Source organism: Neolamprologus multifasciatus, chromosome 20 (genome assembly GCF_963576455.1).
Source record: "Neolamprologus multifasciatus chromosome 20, fNeoMul1.2, whole genome shotgun sequence".
NCBI lineage: Eukaryota > Metazoa > Chordata > Actinopteri > Cichliformes > Cichlidae > Neolamprologus > Neolamprologus multifasciatus.
Window position 1 is genome coordinate 23,497,605 of NC_140458.1, and position 14,204 is coordinate 23,511,808.

Genomic DNA, 14,204 nt, shown 5'->3' on the forward strand with positions numbered 1-14,204 from the left:
GCAGAACCTTTTCCACTAAATCAAACAATATAATTAGCTATAAATGGTCAATTCCTATAAGCAAGTGTTTCTGACCAAATTAGCAGAACACGTTTTTAGAAAGTGGGTACTGAAGAGAAAAGGCCAATTACCTTGGGCTGCAATTATATCCTCAGAAAATGAGTTTAATATTGAAGCTAATGTAGGCTGTGGGGGGCCAGTTTGAGGATGCTGGAATCTAAAGGTCTGTTTTTGACTAGCCAGGTGGGGAAAGGTGAGAAAGTGTCAGATTTTGACTTCCTTTGCCAGATGTACAGATAATTACAACACCAGGAGTGAATGGAAGGAGAGACTCTTCAAAGCTACAATAACTTTTTTCTTCAACACATTATAGACTGTTCAAAAAAAAATATTAAAGGGACACATTTAATCAAGAGTTTAGCATCAAGTCAATTAAATTTCTGGGATATTGATCTGGTCAGTTAAGTAGACGAGAGGGTTGCTAATCAGTTTCAGCAGCAAAATGAGACAACCCCCAAAACAGGAGCGCTTTCAAAGTAGATACCACCGACATTCTTCCTTCCTCATCTCACTAGGGTCAGCATTAGTACTGGTAGTGTGAGGCGATACCTGGACCTTACAGAGGATGCACAGGTAGTCCAACTCCTCCAGGATGGCACATCAATACATGGCATTGCCAGGAGGTTTGCTGTATCTCCCAGCACAGTGTCATGATTGTGGAGGAGACTCCATAAGACAGACAGTTAATCTAGGAGAGCTGGACAGGACCGTAGAAGATCCTTAACCCATCAGCAGGACCAGTGTCTGCTCCTTTGTGCAAGGAGGAACAGGATGAGCACTGCCAAGGCTCTAAAAATGACCTCTAATAGAGATTGAAAATGTGACATCATTCAGGGGTAAACCCGCAAAGGATTCTGGGAACTCGTGGCAAGAGGTACTAGCGCACGCAGGCTTTCAATTGAAATTACATTACACAGCGATAAAAAGAAGCACAAAAAATGGCAAGAAGCTGTTGTATTATTAACTGCAATAGCCGGTCGCATGACAGCCACGGGAAGCCGACGGGTAAAGAGATCGGTTGTTATCGGATTACGTCATTGAAGAGAAATTGTTCGAGCCATGTTTCCGAAGTAACAAAGAGGCGACAGATGGCCTGGATTGCAGCCATTCAAAGACCAAATATAACGTCCCAGAACACTCCAGCACACATGTTAGTCTGCTCCAAGCATTCCCACAAAGGTCAGTGTTTTGTTGTAGTTAATACGTCATTTTTCATAACATAATTGGTGATATAGGTTACAAGCACGTCTGGCGCTGAACAGAAATGGTCGCGCTATGCTCCTTTGTTTATTGTGCATAAATAGTGAATTGTCCTGACAGAATATTGCATTTCGCTTCTGTTATTACCATGGTACATTGACAAAAAAATATACTTTTATTCACAGGATAAAACAGGTTTTTTTGTATCGCTAATTGCCCAGTAGGATTACAGCATACAATATTATTGTCACTGCTACATTTCTGTAATGCGAACCAGAAATTATTTCCCACTACTGATTAATTACCGTTGAGCTTAAAGGTCCTATTAATAAACGTGTAACGAATGTGTATTTATGAAGCCGATTTGTGAGACTGGTAAACTTTTGATACGGACGATGGTCTTTCGTTCTACACGGTGCATTTCAAGGTCCTGTACCCATCCGTCGGTAAACTGTACCTGGGGTTGTTGCAGTGACCTGAAGTTACTAAACTTCATGAGTGTATGCACTCACTCCAAGAACCGTATAATTATAAATATGAGCGTGGTGAAAGTTGGGCAGCACGCTAACGTATTTTGTCCACTCTGTGTGCTCGTAAGGGTCTGACCCTTTCACTCCTTTGATTTTTTCCTCGTATCTTTTCTTTGACTTTTCATCAAGTCTGTCTTTGTACGGACCGGCATTGTTCTCCTTCGTTTTGTACATAACTTTTTGGGGGGACAAAGAAAAAGCAAGAAGGTATTGGAACCAGAGAATGAACGTTTTGCGGTGCTGCAAATGCTTGCATTTGATGCGGTACTTGGATTGTTTTGCCACGAGTTCCCGGCATGCAATGCGCGAAAGTCACGTGGTCTGTCAATCTCTATAGGACACTGGTGTGAAAGTCTCTGACCAAACAATCAGAAACAGACTTCATGAGGGTGGCCTGAGGGCCCCACATCCTCTATTGGGCCCTGTGCTGTTCACAGATGAGAGCAGGTTCACCCTGAGCACATGTGACAGACGTGACAGGGTCTGGAGAATGTTGTAATTTGTAATATTGTTCAGTATTTACCATTACCTGTAGGTTGATAACACACTCCCCACCGAGATTTGATGTGCTTTCAAAGTGTTGCTTTATAGTAAAATAGTAAAATGAGAGCATTCATACCATGTTTATGAATAAGTCACAGGTCTAAGCCTCAGTGTAGGTGACACTGAGTGACACATTTTTGTCAATTATTGATCCAAGAAAAAACAGATACACTTATATAAATACAATTTTCAAAAGAAAGTCATTATATAAGGTGTTAAATCACGGCATTTGTTGTGTTAGAACACACTGACAAATGCAGTGCCAAAACAGGTTCACATAATGTGGTTACCATGAGCATAAACAGGCAGAACTCACAACTCTATTGAAGTGACAGACTGTAATTAAGTGCAGAACACCCACTGAGCAACCACCGGAACAACTACATACGACACAGTAAAGAGTACTTACACATTATGCAGCACACACCAGCCACAGTGAGGGTCTCCTGATCCCAGACAGGCTCCACAGGAAGTGTACTGCTCACAGCTCTCCACTGGTACACGGGTGACCTAGGAAGAAGAAGAAGAAAAAAAAAAAACACGCACATAAGCACGCATTCGGCAAACACACTTGGTTAAAGCTGCACAGAAACCCTGTTTACACCACCTTCAAACAGCTTGTACTATATAGGGTTGGTATAAACAGGATCTACTGGAGGTGTCCTGCGTCTGGAACATGAGATTAAAGGAACAAGCCCACTGTGACTATCACAGATAAACAGCTCTGAAAGTGCTGCTTACAACTCCATACTGCTGCATATAAAGGTAGCTAGAGGGAGAAAAGTAGAGGTCTACAAACATGTAAACACACCCTCTGAAGAACTTATCTCTGTAATACATATACTCTGTGCTGCCCACAGTTCTGATGCAAGCAAACAATTTATGTATTTTTAGGCATTGATAATTTCTCATTGTCGCGTGCCGAAGAATAAAACTCGGTTGCAATTTATTCAAAGCAAAAAGATCTAAGAGCACTGCGCAGATTGTATGCATCAAAAATCAGCTTAGCCCCTCAGGATTAGAGGTGCTAATCTGATCATCAAGATCAGATTCACACTCCCCATAAAGACTGCTGTTCAGCCAATGATGACGAGCTATAACTAGACACATATAGCAAGTTTAGGCACATTGCTTTGTGCAATCGTCAGTGTAGTCGTCGTTTGGTTGGGTAGTGGATTCAAGGATCAATATTGGAAGGATTGTTGTGGAATTTGACGCTAAAGGGTCTAAATCAACCTGCTGATGTGGCAATCGCATAAGAATTCCTCTAGCCTGACCAAGAGTTTCATTTTTTTGGCTTCAACTAGGATTATCTCAGCTAAAAATATTCGAAATTGCCAGTTGACAAGTTTCATATAGGGTGCACTAAGTACTCGCCTGCCTACAGTTGCTGTGCAAGCACTTTGCAAACCACATCCACCCCACCATTCCTTATCATACTGTATCTAACTCAATCAAGGTTGTATGACACATGTTGCCACTGCTCTAGAAGGGCAGTGAGGTGGGCCTTTCCTGCATTATGCTCTTTCCTATCTGGTTATGGAAAGGCAGGAAAGTCCAAGAATAAAATAAACAAGCCGGTTTTATATTTTCTGAGTCCGCTAGGGTCCTCTTGGGTCCTTGTGATGTAAATTTGAAGATCAGACAGTGAGTGCGAGGTCCACGCACACATCCGCAGAGAATTCACTTTACAATGCACCAACTATGCATACGTCCAGGCAGCAGACTTCAAAGAAGTGCAACGGTAATGACAACTCGGTCATTGGGTCTCGAGCTGTCCGTGTCTGCAGCTGAGTATAATCCAGGCTTCATTCCACCAAATATGAATTACTGTAGTAGAGAGCAATCTTCTTTTGGCTATAGTGCTCTAGACTTAAATGGGAGCTACAGAGTTTTAGTGTGTTTAAAGCAAAGAAGCAATCATGGTGAATTAGTGTAGGTTGCAGCCTTTTTTTACCTTGACCCACATTAAGTCTGTCTGTCTTTGTCTTTACTATGTTAATTTTGACGATTCTTTTCTTATTGAGTCCCTTACAACTCTCCCAAACTAATGGGTGTACATTCAAAATTAGCTAGCGTAAAGCTGTAAGGCCTTTTCTGCAGCTACATCACTTACTCCAAAAACTACATAAACCAGCTTTGTGCAGCACTCCAGTGAAAAATAAGCAATAACCAAATGCACGATACTGTGGTACTGTACTTAACACCATTAAAATAAACATCGAGGATTACTCCTTTTGTCTCCTAAATCTGTCCTAGCTGCCATTTGTGTCTCTGCATGACTGCACTAAGATGAAACCTGATCTCTTGCATAGGAACTGGGGAACCTCTCTATCAACAAGGACATCAAACAACATTGCCCAAATGTATCAGTCTCTTAAAGCGCAACTGAAGATGTATCTGAACATCAGGCCACGGTGAAACTTGCAGGAATCAACAGATGGCTGCAATTATTATTGAACATGCATGTTGTATACTGCTGCCTTCACCATCTGTTTGCAAGATAATCGGGAAGGACAAGTTACACTGGATTATACCCAAAGTGTAGAAGAAGTTGACTAATTAACCCTTGCAAAATGCTTTAATCACACCTGTGCACATTCAGGTTTAATCTTTTTCTTTTATAAATCCGTAATCTGCAGCGTATAGGAATCTGTGTATTTTATCTGAACTTATTGGATGCTGTTTGGCAGTGACAGGTAGACTGGCAGACAGGAAACTGTCTCAGGCAAGCACACGCCAGTGAGAAAGTTACTCTCTGGACTAAATTGAGAGTTTGAGACAAGTTTTCTGGGGCAGTTGTTAAATTCTTAAATACATCACTGACCACCCAGGATGCATCCACACACGAGAACGTGCACGCACACCTCCTGCTTCCTCAGATAGGCGAGGTACGACATCAATAACACTGCAGAGGCAGGAGGCACACCAGGTGAGCTGGAAGGTGGTGAGGATGAATTCTAATGGCAGCTGCAGACGCAGCAGTGGAAAAAGCTTCAAAGAAGAAACCCCACCTTCACCGCACCGTTTTTCAACTTATTAAACTTCAAATGTTGAATCATGCTCTTTTCATGTCTTATGCTTGATTGATCAGACATTGCATATGTTGGTTTTAATGTCAACATACTTTAAAGAAAAAAATCCCAATTTCCCGTACTCTCTGTTGCTCTGCTTACAGCACCTTCCGCTGCTCAAAATCTTCCCCATTCACATGATTCTCACCTCCCAAAGCAGCCTCTGATGGCCACCAGAAGAGCATTTGGGTAGGAGCTGCTCAAGTTGTAGATAGTATGGGGAAAACAGTGTGTCTGTCTCAACTTAACAATGAACTCAATCTGCTTTGATGAACCCTACATGAGTGTCAGGTCTATCCTTTAATATTGTCATGGCTACAGTAAAAATGGGACGATAACCTCCTTGCAAACTGGAGAAAAAATCTGTGGTTGCCAGGTGACTGCACTGAATTTTTTCACATTTGGTGACTGACTGCGAGTATTTGAAGCAACCAACCGGTCACCCAGAGGTTCACCATACAACACCCTTTACTTCTGGGCGACCGGTGATCTTTGCAAAAAGATCCGTCTAAATAACTGCTGCATGACTCAAACTCACTGCAACCACTCTCAGACAGATTGGTGAAGGTTTGCAAATAATTGCAGTCTAACTTATAAGTGCAGGACTGGATTAAAGTATAATGGGAAACTCCATTCCTTATATGAGCCAATTGCACATTACATCCCAAGACAGCTTTAATACAAACAGCAAATACCGCAACTAGATGTCAGTAATCCTGGCATCTCTTGCGCGGTCTGTACATATCCTCCTCCTGTGTCACTCTAATGTACAGTTGGACACAATAGCTTATGGCAGATTCATAACATGGTAATAGTAACCTGTGCCTGGTAACTATTATAATGCTACCATTACAAGGCCCAGGCCCCTTACAGGACATCAAATAGCAGCAAATTGCAGTCATTACTTGCGCCTGGACAAATACCACGCTAGTAATACAGCCTATCTGATAAAGGGAGGACGGAAAGAAAAAACATGTCATGCTCAAGCACAATAGCCAGGGAGAGAAGTTTATTCAATGGGATTTTGTGATAGTGGGCCAGATGATGTATTCCATTGGAACAGTTCAATTATTGAGTTTTAGAAAACAGATAATGGGATGGGAAACGGGAGATGCTCAGCCAAAGACTCTTTGTCTTACTGAGGTGGCTGGGGAGAATTGGCGTGTGTGTGTGTGTATGTGAGCGAGACAGTACATAAGTGAGCACCACCTATTTATATTAAATATGGCATTTTCATCCGTGGCCTATTTGCTGCTGCCGAGGGGAAACACATTCATCTGTGGACAGTGGCGGGAGGTGAGGCTGGGGGAGGACAGGGGAATTAGGAGAAGAGGTTGTGGAAGACAGAAAGAATGAGATCACGGAGGGAAAATGTCCATTTTAAACATTCATTTTAGTCTTCAAATGATAATGGACAGTGTTTGAAAGGGGGGGGGGTGGAATATCCCCAGCAGCATTCAGATGCTTTTTCTCTTTCTTTTTTGCCATGTTTCCAGAGTGGAGGGTAGAGAGAGAGCAGAGCAGAGGAGATGACTGGGGGGAGAGTTTATTACAAATAAATAACTGCTACAAATGAGCCTCTCTCATTTGGGTCATGATAGAGAGCCTCTTAATTTGCCTAGTGGCAGATGAGAGGAAGGAGGAGGGTGGCGGTTGTGGGGTGGGGGAGGTGGATTAGATGGAGGAGGGTGGAAATGAGGAATACAGGGAAGGATAGATGAGAAAGACACACAAATGTAATTGCGACTGATGTTTCATTCCACATATGGGGCCCTTTTGGTCCCAAGCTAGCTGCCGCTATAGGCCTAGCTGTAATTGCCCCATCTGTATAATATGGCGAGGAATATAAGGCGCTATCGCTACACAATAGGCTGATGGATGAGCCCAATTCTAAGACTACTGCACAAATGCACACATGTTACCAGCAACTAAGTGCATGCAAATATGCTATCTGTGGTAATGTAAGCATGCTGAGGTGCAGTGTATGAGTGTACAACTTCAAAACGCTGTTGTAAATTACACTTTAAATTATGTGCAAAGGATACACCGAAACGATGCTGGATGACTTATAAACACAAAAATAATGGACAGTCCGAATATCAGTTTCAGTAGTGCTTGTTTAAGAAAAAAAAATAAAGTCTCATAACCATCCCCCTGTTCTCTGCCTTTCTATCTTTCTGATATGCCCTCATCTGTCATGAATTTGGCTGGACAGACCAAAAACACACCAAATGAGGCCATAGATCACAAGTAGCCACTGCGAGACACAAACTTGGGCAGAAACAGGTAGAGAGAGGGGAACAATACAGAGCTTAGCAAGAAAACAACCTCTTGTAGAGTCAACCCTTTAAAAGTGCATTCTTCCTTGCATAAGTTCACGTAGTACTCACATTCCCAAGATGGCAATAAAGGGAAACACTGGGTTGAGTCTGTGTTGAGAAACTCAACACCCTACTGTTTGTACACCCTGTTTCCAGTATTTATGCTAAGCTAAGTTGATTATTTACTATTTGCAGTAGAGCGTTAGCATGTGCAAGATGAAAGAGATGAAAAGATCTATATAAATAAACCTATAAAACAAACATATTATTTTACATATATTGTCTTCTTAGCCACAGATATGATTCATGGCACCAGAAATCTGCACGAGCAATGAAACTAAAATGATCTAGTCTCTTTATCTCACGCTCTCAGTCACTGAGATTTTACAAATCAGCTGCAGTCTGTTTCTTTTTTTTTTTAAACCCAAGTCACGCTGTTGCTCCCAACCACATTAAGACTTCTCCATCGCTCTCCGTTTCACTGTCTGTCTCTTTGACTGTCTCACAAATCACATTCTGATCAGCCGATCAGTCTTCTCTCTGCCTTCGCTGACAGACAGCAAGGATGTGTGCGCATCCGTGTTTGTGTGTCGGTGAGGAGAAAGATATGTCATCTGAAAAGATCCCAGTGCAATTTTTTTAAATATGTAAATGCACGCCGTCAAGTCTTTCAGATATACAATTAAATTCAAGATTTCAAAAGTTCTCATTCATTTTTTAAAGGTTTTAGACATCAGTACTGCCATCAGTGTTCAAAAGTCTTAAGCCACACCTCTTATCTTTATATTTTCCTTCCAAGGAGCTTGACTTTATTGCCATTTCTATAGTGTTCTTGAGAAATAGGATTTCTGAAGGTCTTTCAAAGCTTTTTTATGGACATTTGCAGTTTATTCATTAATTTTAGTCCAGTCTACATGCCTGAAAAATTTGAAAGTAACATTTTTTTGTTTGTTAAACCATTTAACTCTGGCCAATCAAACATAAAAAAGGCCCCTAACACACAGGATGAACCAGTGTTGAACCAATTTTAAAGCACTTGTTTTTTTTTACTAGCCGCCAGTCGCATAATTACATAAATTGTTCCCATTTCTTGATTTGAATCAATTACCAAACATAACACCGTTTGACAAGCACAAAATAGCTTTTTTTTTGCAGCAACAAATTTATTTCAAAAACTTGCTAATAGCTAAAACCTTGGCATATCTCAGCACGGTGTGCATCATGTCCTTATAAAATGTGATTAAACGGGTAGGGTGTATTTTGAAAGAAGAAGCAGCAGGACTAAAATACTATCTACAGCAGATGAACAATGTCTGAAAGTCATGTCCTTGAGAAACAGGAGACCTGACATAAGGACCTGAGAGATATATCTGGCCCTTCAGTTGATCCATCTACCGTTTGCTAAAGTCTTACCAGAAATGGTCTCCGTAGAAGGGTCGCTGTCAAGAATCCATTCTTTCCCAAGGAAGGGAAACAGGGAGAAAAGAGTGAGATATGCTAAATTACACAAGAACTGGACTGAAAATGAGTGGAGGAGTGGAGGTCTTAACAGAGGTACAGCAGTAAGTGTCCATGGCCATCTGCAAAACATGGTGGAAGCTCTGTCGTGATGTGGGCTGTGTTTCAGCAAGTGGTGTTGGGGATCTTGCCAAAAGCGATGCCACTAGATTTGCAAAAAACTACCCTCACATTTTGATCCACCACACAATATCATCTGGAAAACATCTGATCAACAATAGCTTAATTTTTGCATGACAATGATCCGAAACATAGTGCCAATGGAGTGAAATGGATTGGCCTCCCCAGAAGCCAGAACTTAACGTTAACGAATCAATGTTGAAGCTTCTTGAACTGAACAAAAGGCAGCCAACATCCAAGAACAAGAGCTTTGAATGACCTTTAAGAAGCCTGAAGAACTATTAATGAAGACTACTTAATGAAATGACAAGAAAGACTAAATACTACTTTCATACTGACTTTCAAACTCTTTAAAATACTGTATTTCCATGCATTTTCTCTTCTTTCGCACATTTATAAAACAGGGTTTGGAGATTTAATTTTGATAGTGACGTGTACTTTCTACTTTTTAGTTTCATTACATGTCCAACCTATAACATATCCAGTGGGCTTCACGCAGACTGTTAATGAGCACAGGAGCAACCGCCATCAACACTTCGAGCAGCACTTCCTCTCCTGTTGTCAACGTTTGAAACAGTCTTTTTTTCAGCTGTATATGTGTGATGTGAAACCAATTATATGTCAAAAAAGATATTTTTTAAAAAGGGTGTTTTTTAAAAGCTTATTCATGGATAAATCCTGAAGCAATTCATAGTTTAGTTGAAGCATTACACTTGAACTTGAGAGCCCAGCACACCAGAAGGGCTTCGATGTCACACTCAGAGACAACATTTAAATAATATTCAGCATTAAAAAAATAAATAAACCTCCTTGTCACCAATTTCAATTCGCCCATGCAAACAAATGCAAAGGCATGCTCCAAAACTCAACTCAACCAATTAGCTGACAGGGCCAAGGGCATTTCTAGTAGATTTCCTCATCTCATTATTTTTCCTGTACATGTCTTCAATAACACTTTTTTAGCCACTTCAAAGTTGGAAAAACACCAGGGAAAGTGTCATAAAAGAAGCACACAGCACTCTTTTCTGCATGACCTCCAAGTACAGTAAATGCTGAGTGAATTGAATATGAACCTTGTCTGATGTGGTGCCAGGGGTAGGGTTTCTGTACTGTGCAGTACAGTACAGCTCAGTACATTTCTGTACTGTAGCAAAATCGATACACGGAGGTACATCATTGGACCGTTATGCCACTGTCTGAGAGGCTTCGCAGGGGAAGGAGGGGGCGAGGCCATTCGCTGCTAACGTGCGGCTTAATGAAGCTGTTTTACAAGCGCAATGGCGTGACCTTGCCCTTTGAGTTCAATAGTGCAAATCTGGTCATGATGTTACTACATAGCAAAGATCAGAGACTGGGTGCTGTCTGCATCAATACTAGAAGTAGATCAAAAATCCTCAGGCTGTATTTGTCCGGCTGAAAATAAAAGAATAGCTCATTATCACGGGAATTAATGAAAAGGAAGCTGCACGTTAGAATCAGGGTGGATAATTATATGATAAGTAAGTCCTTTGGCGCAAAGGTACAGTAGAAATCAATAGATTATGAGCTGTAATCCACTTAGTCACTTACTTTCAAGCAGTTAGGTGATGTCATCCATAGGGACACGCAGGGAAAAAGAAATATCTGTCTTGGTGACGTCATCGACAGAGGGTGATGACAGTATGAAAAATCTCCCTTTAGCACGCGGCTTTTATTAGATCAGAACAATTTGAACATGTAACGAGGAAACAACAGCAATGATAAAAATTGATTTAGTGCCGCTGCTTGTTTTTATGAGCACAAAAATGATGCGATATCACTGAAAAGACAGAGACGGACCCAAAGCTGGAGGCAGACAAAGATACATGGAGTGAAAGAACACCGTGAGGCTGTGTGTGTGTGCGTGTGTAGGAGTGTGTGTCTCACAAAGACACAAAAGGAGCCGTGTATAAATCCATCGCTCGCTAATCGAAAACTCTCCTCTCGCGGTGAATCAGTTTTATGTTTTTGCACTCTACATTCGCGAGCCTTCTTATATGTGACTCACTGCTGCTATACAGATATGCGGTCTATACGCTGCAGTCCAATCCACTACTTTTAATTATGTGCGAGTGAATATGGGAAAAGGTAAATTGCTCTGTCAAGCTGGGAAATGGGCTTTTTGATGTTTGAGCTCTCATCACTTGGCATTTCTATTATTCAACAAGGAGAGAAAAATGAAGGGATGAAGAGGAGGAAGAGAGGAGGAGGAGAGGACAAACAACGCCAAGGTACACCTCACTCCTGAATGCGACTGTCACAGAGTGTGCATGCACATGAGCCAGTAGGGTGGAGTATCGCTGATCATCTTGTAGCGGAAAGTTGTCTCTCATTGATGCAGATCAAGCGCACCCTATATTGCAAAAGCACTCCCATGTTTGGTTTAAATAAGTGAAAAAAACTTTCATCAAATCAAAAACACACCATGTTTCGATATAAAGGCGACTGGCTGCCAGCATATAACGACTTTACACATTGATAATGTCAGTAATTTGTTTTCAGCATGTGCTGCTCCCCTCGAGAGGCCGAAAACGCCAAAGTAAAACAATGCTGACACATATTTACATCCTCAGGCTGACTTGGACTTCTGCAGTGAATCTTTGTAGAGCCTATGTGATTATTTGCTAATTACCTTGTGGTCATGTACCGGTGTTATATAGGCAGTGCGACCATGATAGAAGTCTTTCTACTTCTTATACAGTCTCATACGGTCTCCCTCCAGGAATATACTGACATTTGGGAATCCTTATGATGATGATATGATTATTATTCCTTATATTGAGATGATTATTGGTATTTGCTCACTGATAAATTCAAAAACTGTAGGGAAAAAAGTAGCTGGAAATGCACAGGAGGAATTGACAGTACTGAACAGGCCAAACGCAATAGCTGCAAGCTGTTGCGTTTGGGTAGGTTAGGTTTCGTTATAGGGCAGGGGTGGGCAACTCCAGGCCGTGAGGGCTGGTGTCCTGCAGGTTTTAGATCTTACCCTGGGTCACCACATCTGAATCAAATAATCAGTTCATTACCAGGCTTCTGGAGAACTATTAAGATATGTTGAGGAGGTAATTTAGCCATTTAAATCAGCTGTGTTCATCAAGGATCAAGGACACATCTATAACCTGCAGGACACCGGCCCTGGAGTTGCCCACCCCTGTCATAGGGTCTCAGAGGAGCTTGCAGTTATGATATAACTATGGTGTAGATTTCCCCCTAGTTTTGGCCCAAACCGTATAAATAGGACGGCTGCATCAGGAAGGGCATCCACCATAAAAATCTGCGCCAAATCATACTGCATATTATATATGAAACAGGTGTTTGTTAAAATAATTAACAAATACAGTTTATGTCTGGCACAATAAAGTCATTACAGTGTGATTCCCCACCTTACCTCGGGATCCTACTGGACATGGACTACCATCTGGGAGTGTCTGAGTAACTTTCGAGATGCCAGAAGTCTGAATTCTAACCTGTTACTCAATCTTTGAGTAACAGTTCTATTCAGAGCCCCGGAAAAAAATACAGTTTTTCTTGGCTTGAAAAAAATGCAGAAGTTTATACATCCCAAGGCTTGGCGAGCGACCTTAAACCTTAACACATTAACTAGTGTCCAAGCACCCTCTGGCTAGGAAGAGACTCGTCATCGGCAGGCCAAGAAGGCTATGCACACACTCTGATCCTTTATTGTCTGGAACACAAGTTCACATGCAGCGGTGAGGGGCAATCCTCATTCTACTCTCTATGCTCTGTAAAGCCACCAGTGGGAGAGCAGTTACCACACAAACTCACTCTGACTAAGAGAGACTGACATGCGAACCCTAAAAGAATATTGCAAATACGAAGCAGGAAGAGTTAGACAAAGGAACAGAGCATATTCTCCAAACCAATTATATTTTCCCACCTTCTCAGCTCTCACCCACTCTCGCTCCCTCCTTTTCTGCTTCATTCTCTGGCTGGACTGTAAATTTGGTCAGTGGTGAAGCTCTGGAAGTGAAAGGCCATTATCTGCTCTCCTAGGGGTTGGTCAGTCCATTTTGTCTTCTCTGTCAATTAGTGTGATTCTGACTTTCATAGGAACAAAATTACACAGGCAGAGAATATGCAATTTAAAAAAAAAAAAATTCCACTGCGGCATCGGTCTCTAGCAAAAATGAGCTAACGCGTCATGTAATTCTGTCAACATTCAAAATGTTGACAGATGGATATGGATGGCGCTCAGTATAACTGAATGCAACATCAACAGGAAATTAGCTAAGGTTTAAACAGAGGGAAACAACAAGTGTGTCTCCCTACCAGCACCAAATTAGCATACCTTGACTGTTGTTCTTACTATGAAGTTAACCGTCATTCAACAAACTCTCCAGGAAGTCACTATGTTCCAGAAACCTCTTGTATAACTGCACCTTGTTGTTTTTGTGTTTCTGTGTGGATTTCATGAGCAAAATTACGAAAATAGAAACATAATGTACCTTTGAGATCTCCTAAAGCTAGCTTGCGCTTGCTAGCTCTTAATATTTGATATTGGAGTGGCACTAGTCATTATTTTTACTTTACCCGACCCTGGATTCGTAATAATAATCTGCTCCTCGGGTTTCAAAACAATTCCTCTTTAAAGTGCAGCAAAAAGAATCCTCCATGTGAATGCCTGCACTTCTTCACTGGCTACATTAGTAAAATGTAACGGATCAACTTGGATCGTGTCATAGAGGAAGCATTGCAAATTCAACAAGGCTTCTCTCCTAGCAGCTGACCTCCTACTGTCACTGCACTAACATGCAGCAGACATATCAGTGCTCATCAAAAATAAAACACTACCTTTA

The 14,204-nt window shown here is 41.5% G+C and overlaps 1 protein-coding gene across 3 annotated transcripts in view; it reads right to left on the reverse strand.

The window, feature by feature from the left end:
• The window catches only part of LOC146494956 (plexin-A1-like), a 306,263-nt gene that overhangs the window by 143,584 nt on the left and 148,475 nt on the right, over positions 1-14,204 (reverse strand). For all 3 annotated transcript variants that reach the window (XM_085145283.1, XM_085145280.1, XM_085145281.1), the window contains exon 5: positions 2,743-2,843. In XM_085145283.1, the coding sequence (XP_085001409.1) occupies positions 2,743-2,843 (101 nt within the window). The remainder of the gene's footprint in view (positions 1-2,742; positions 2,844-14,204) is intronic.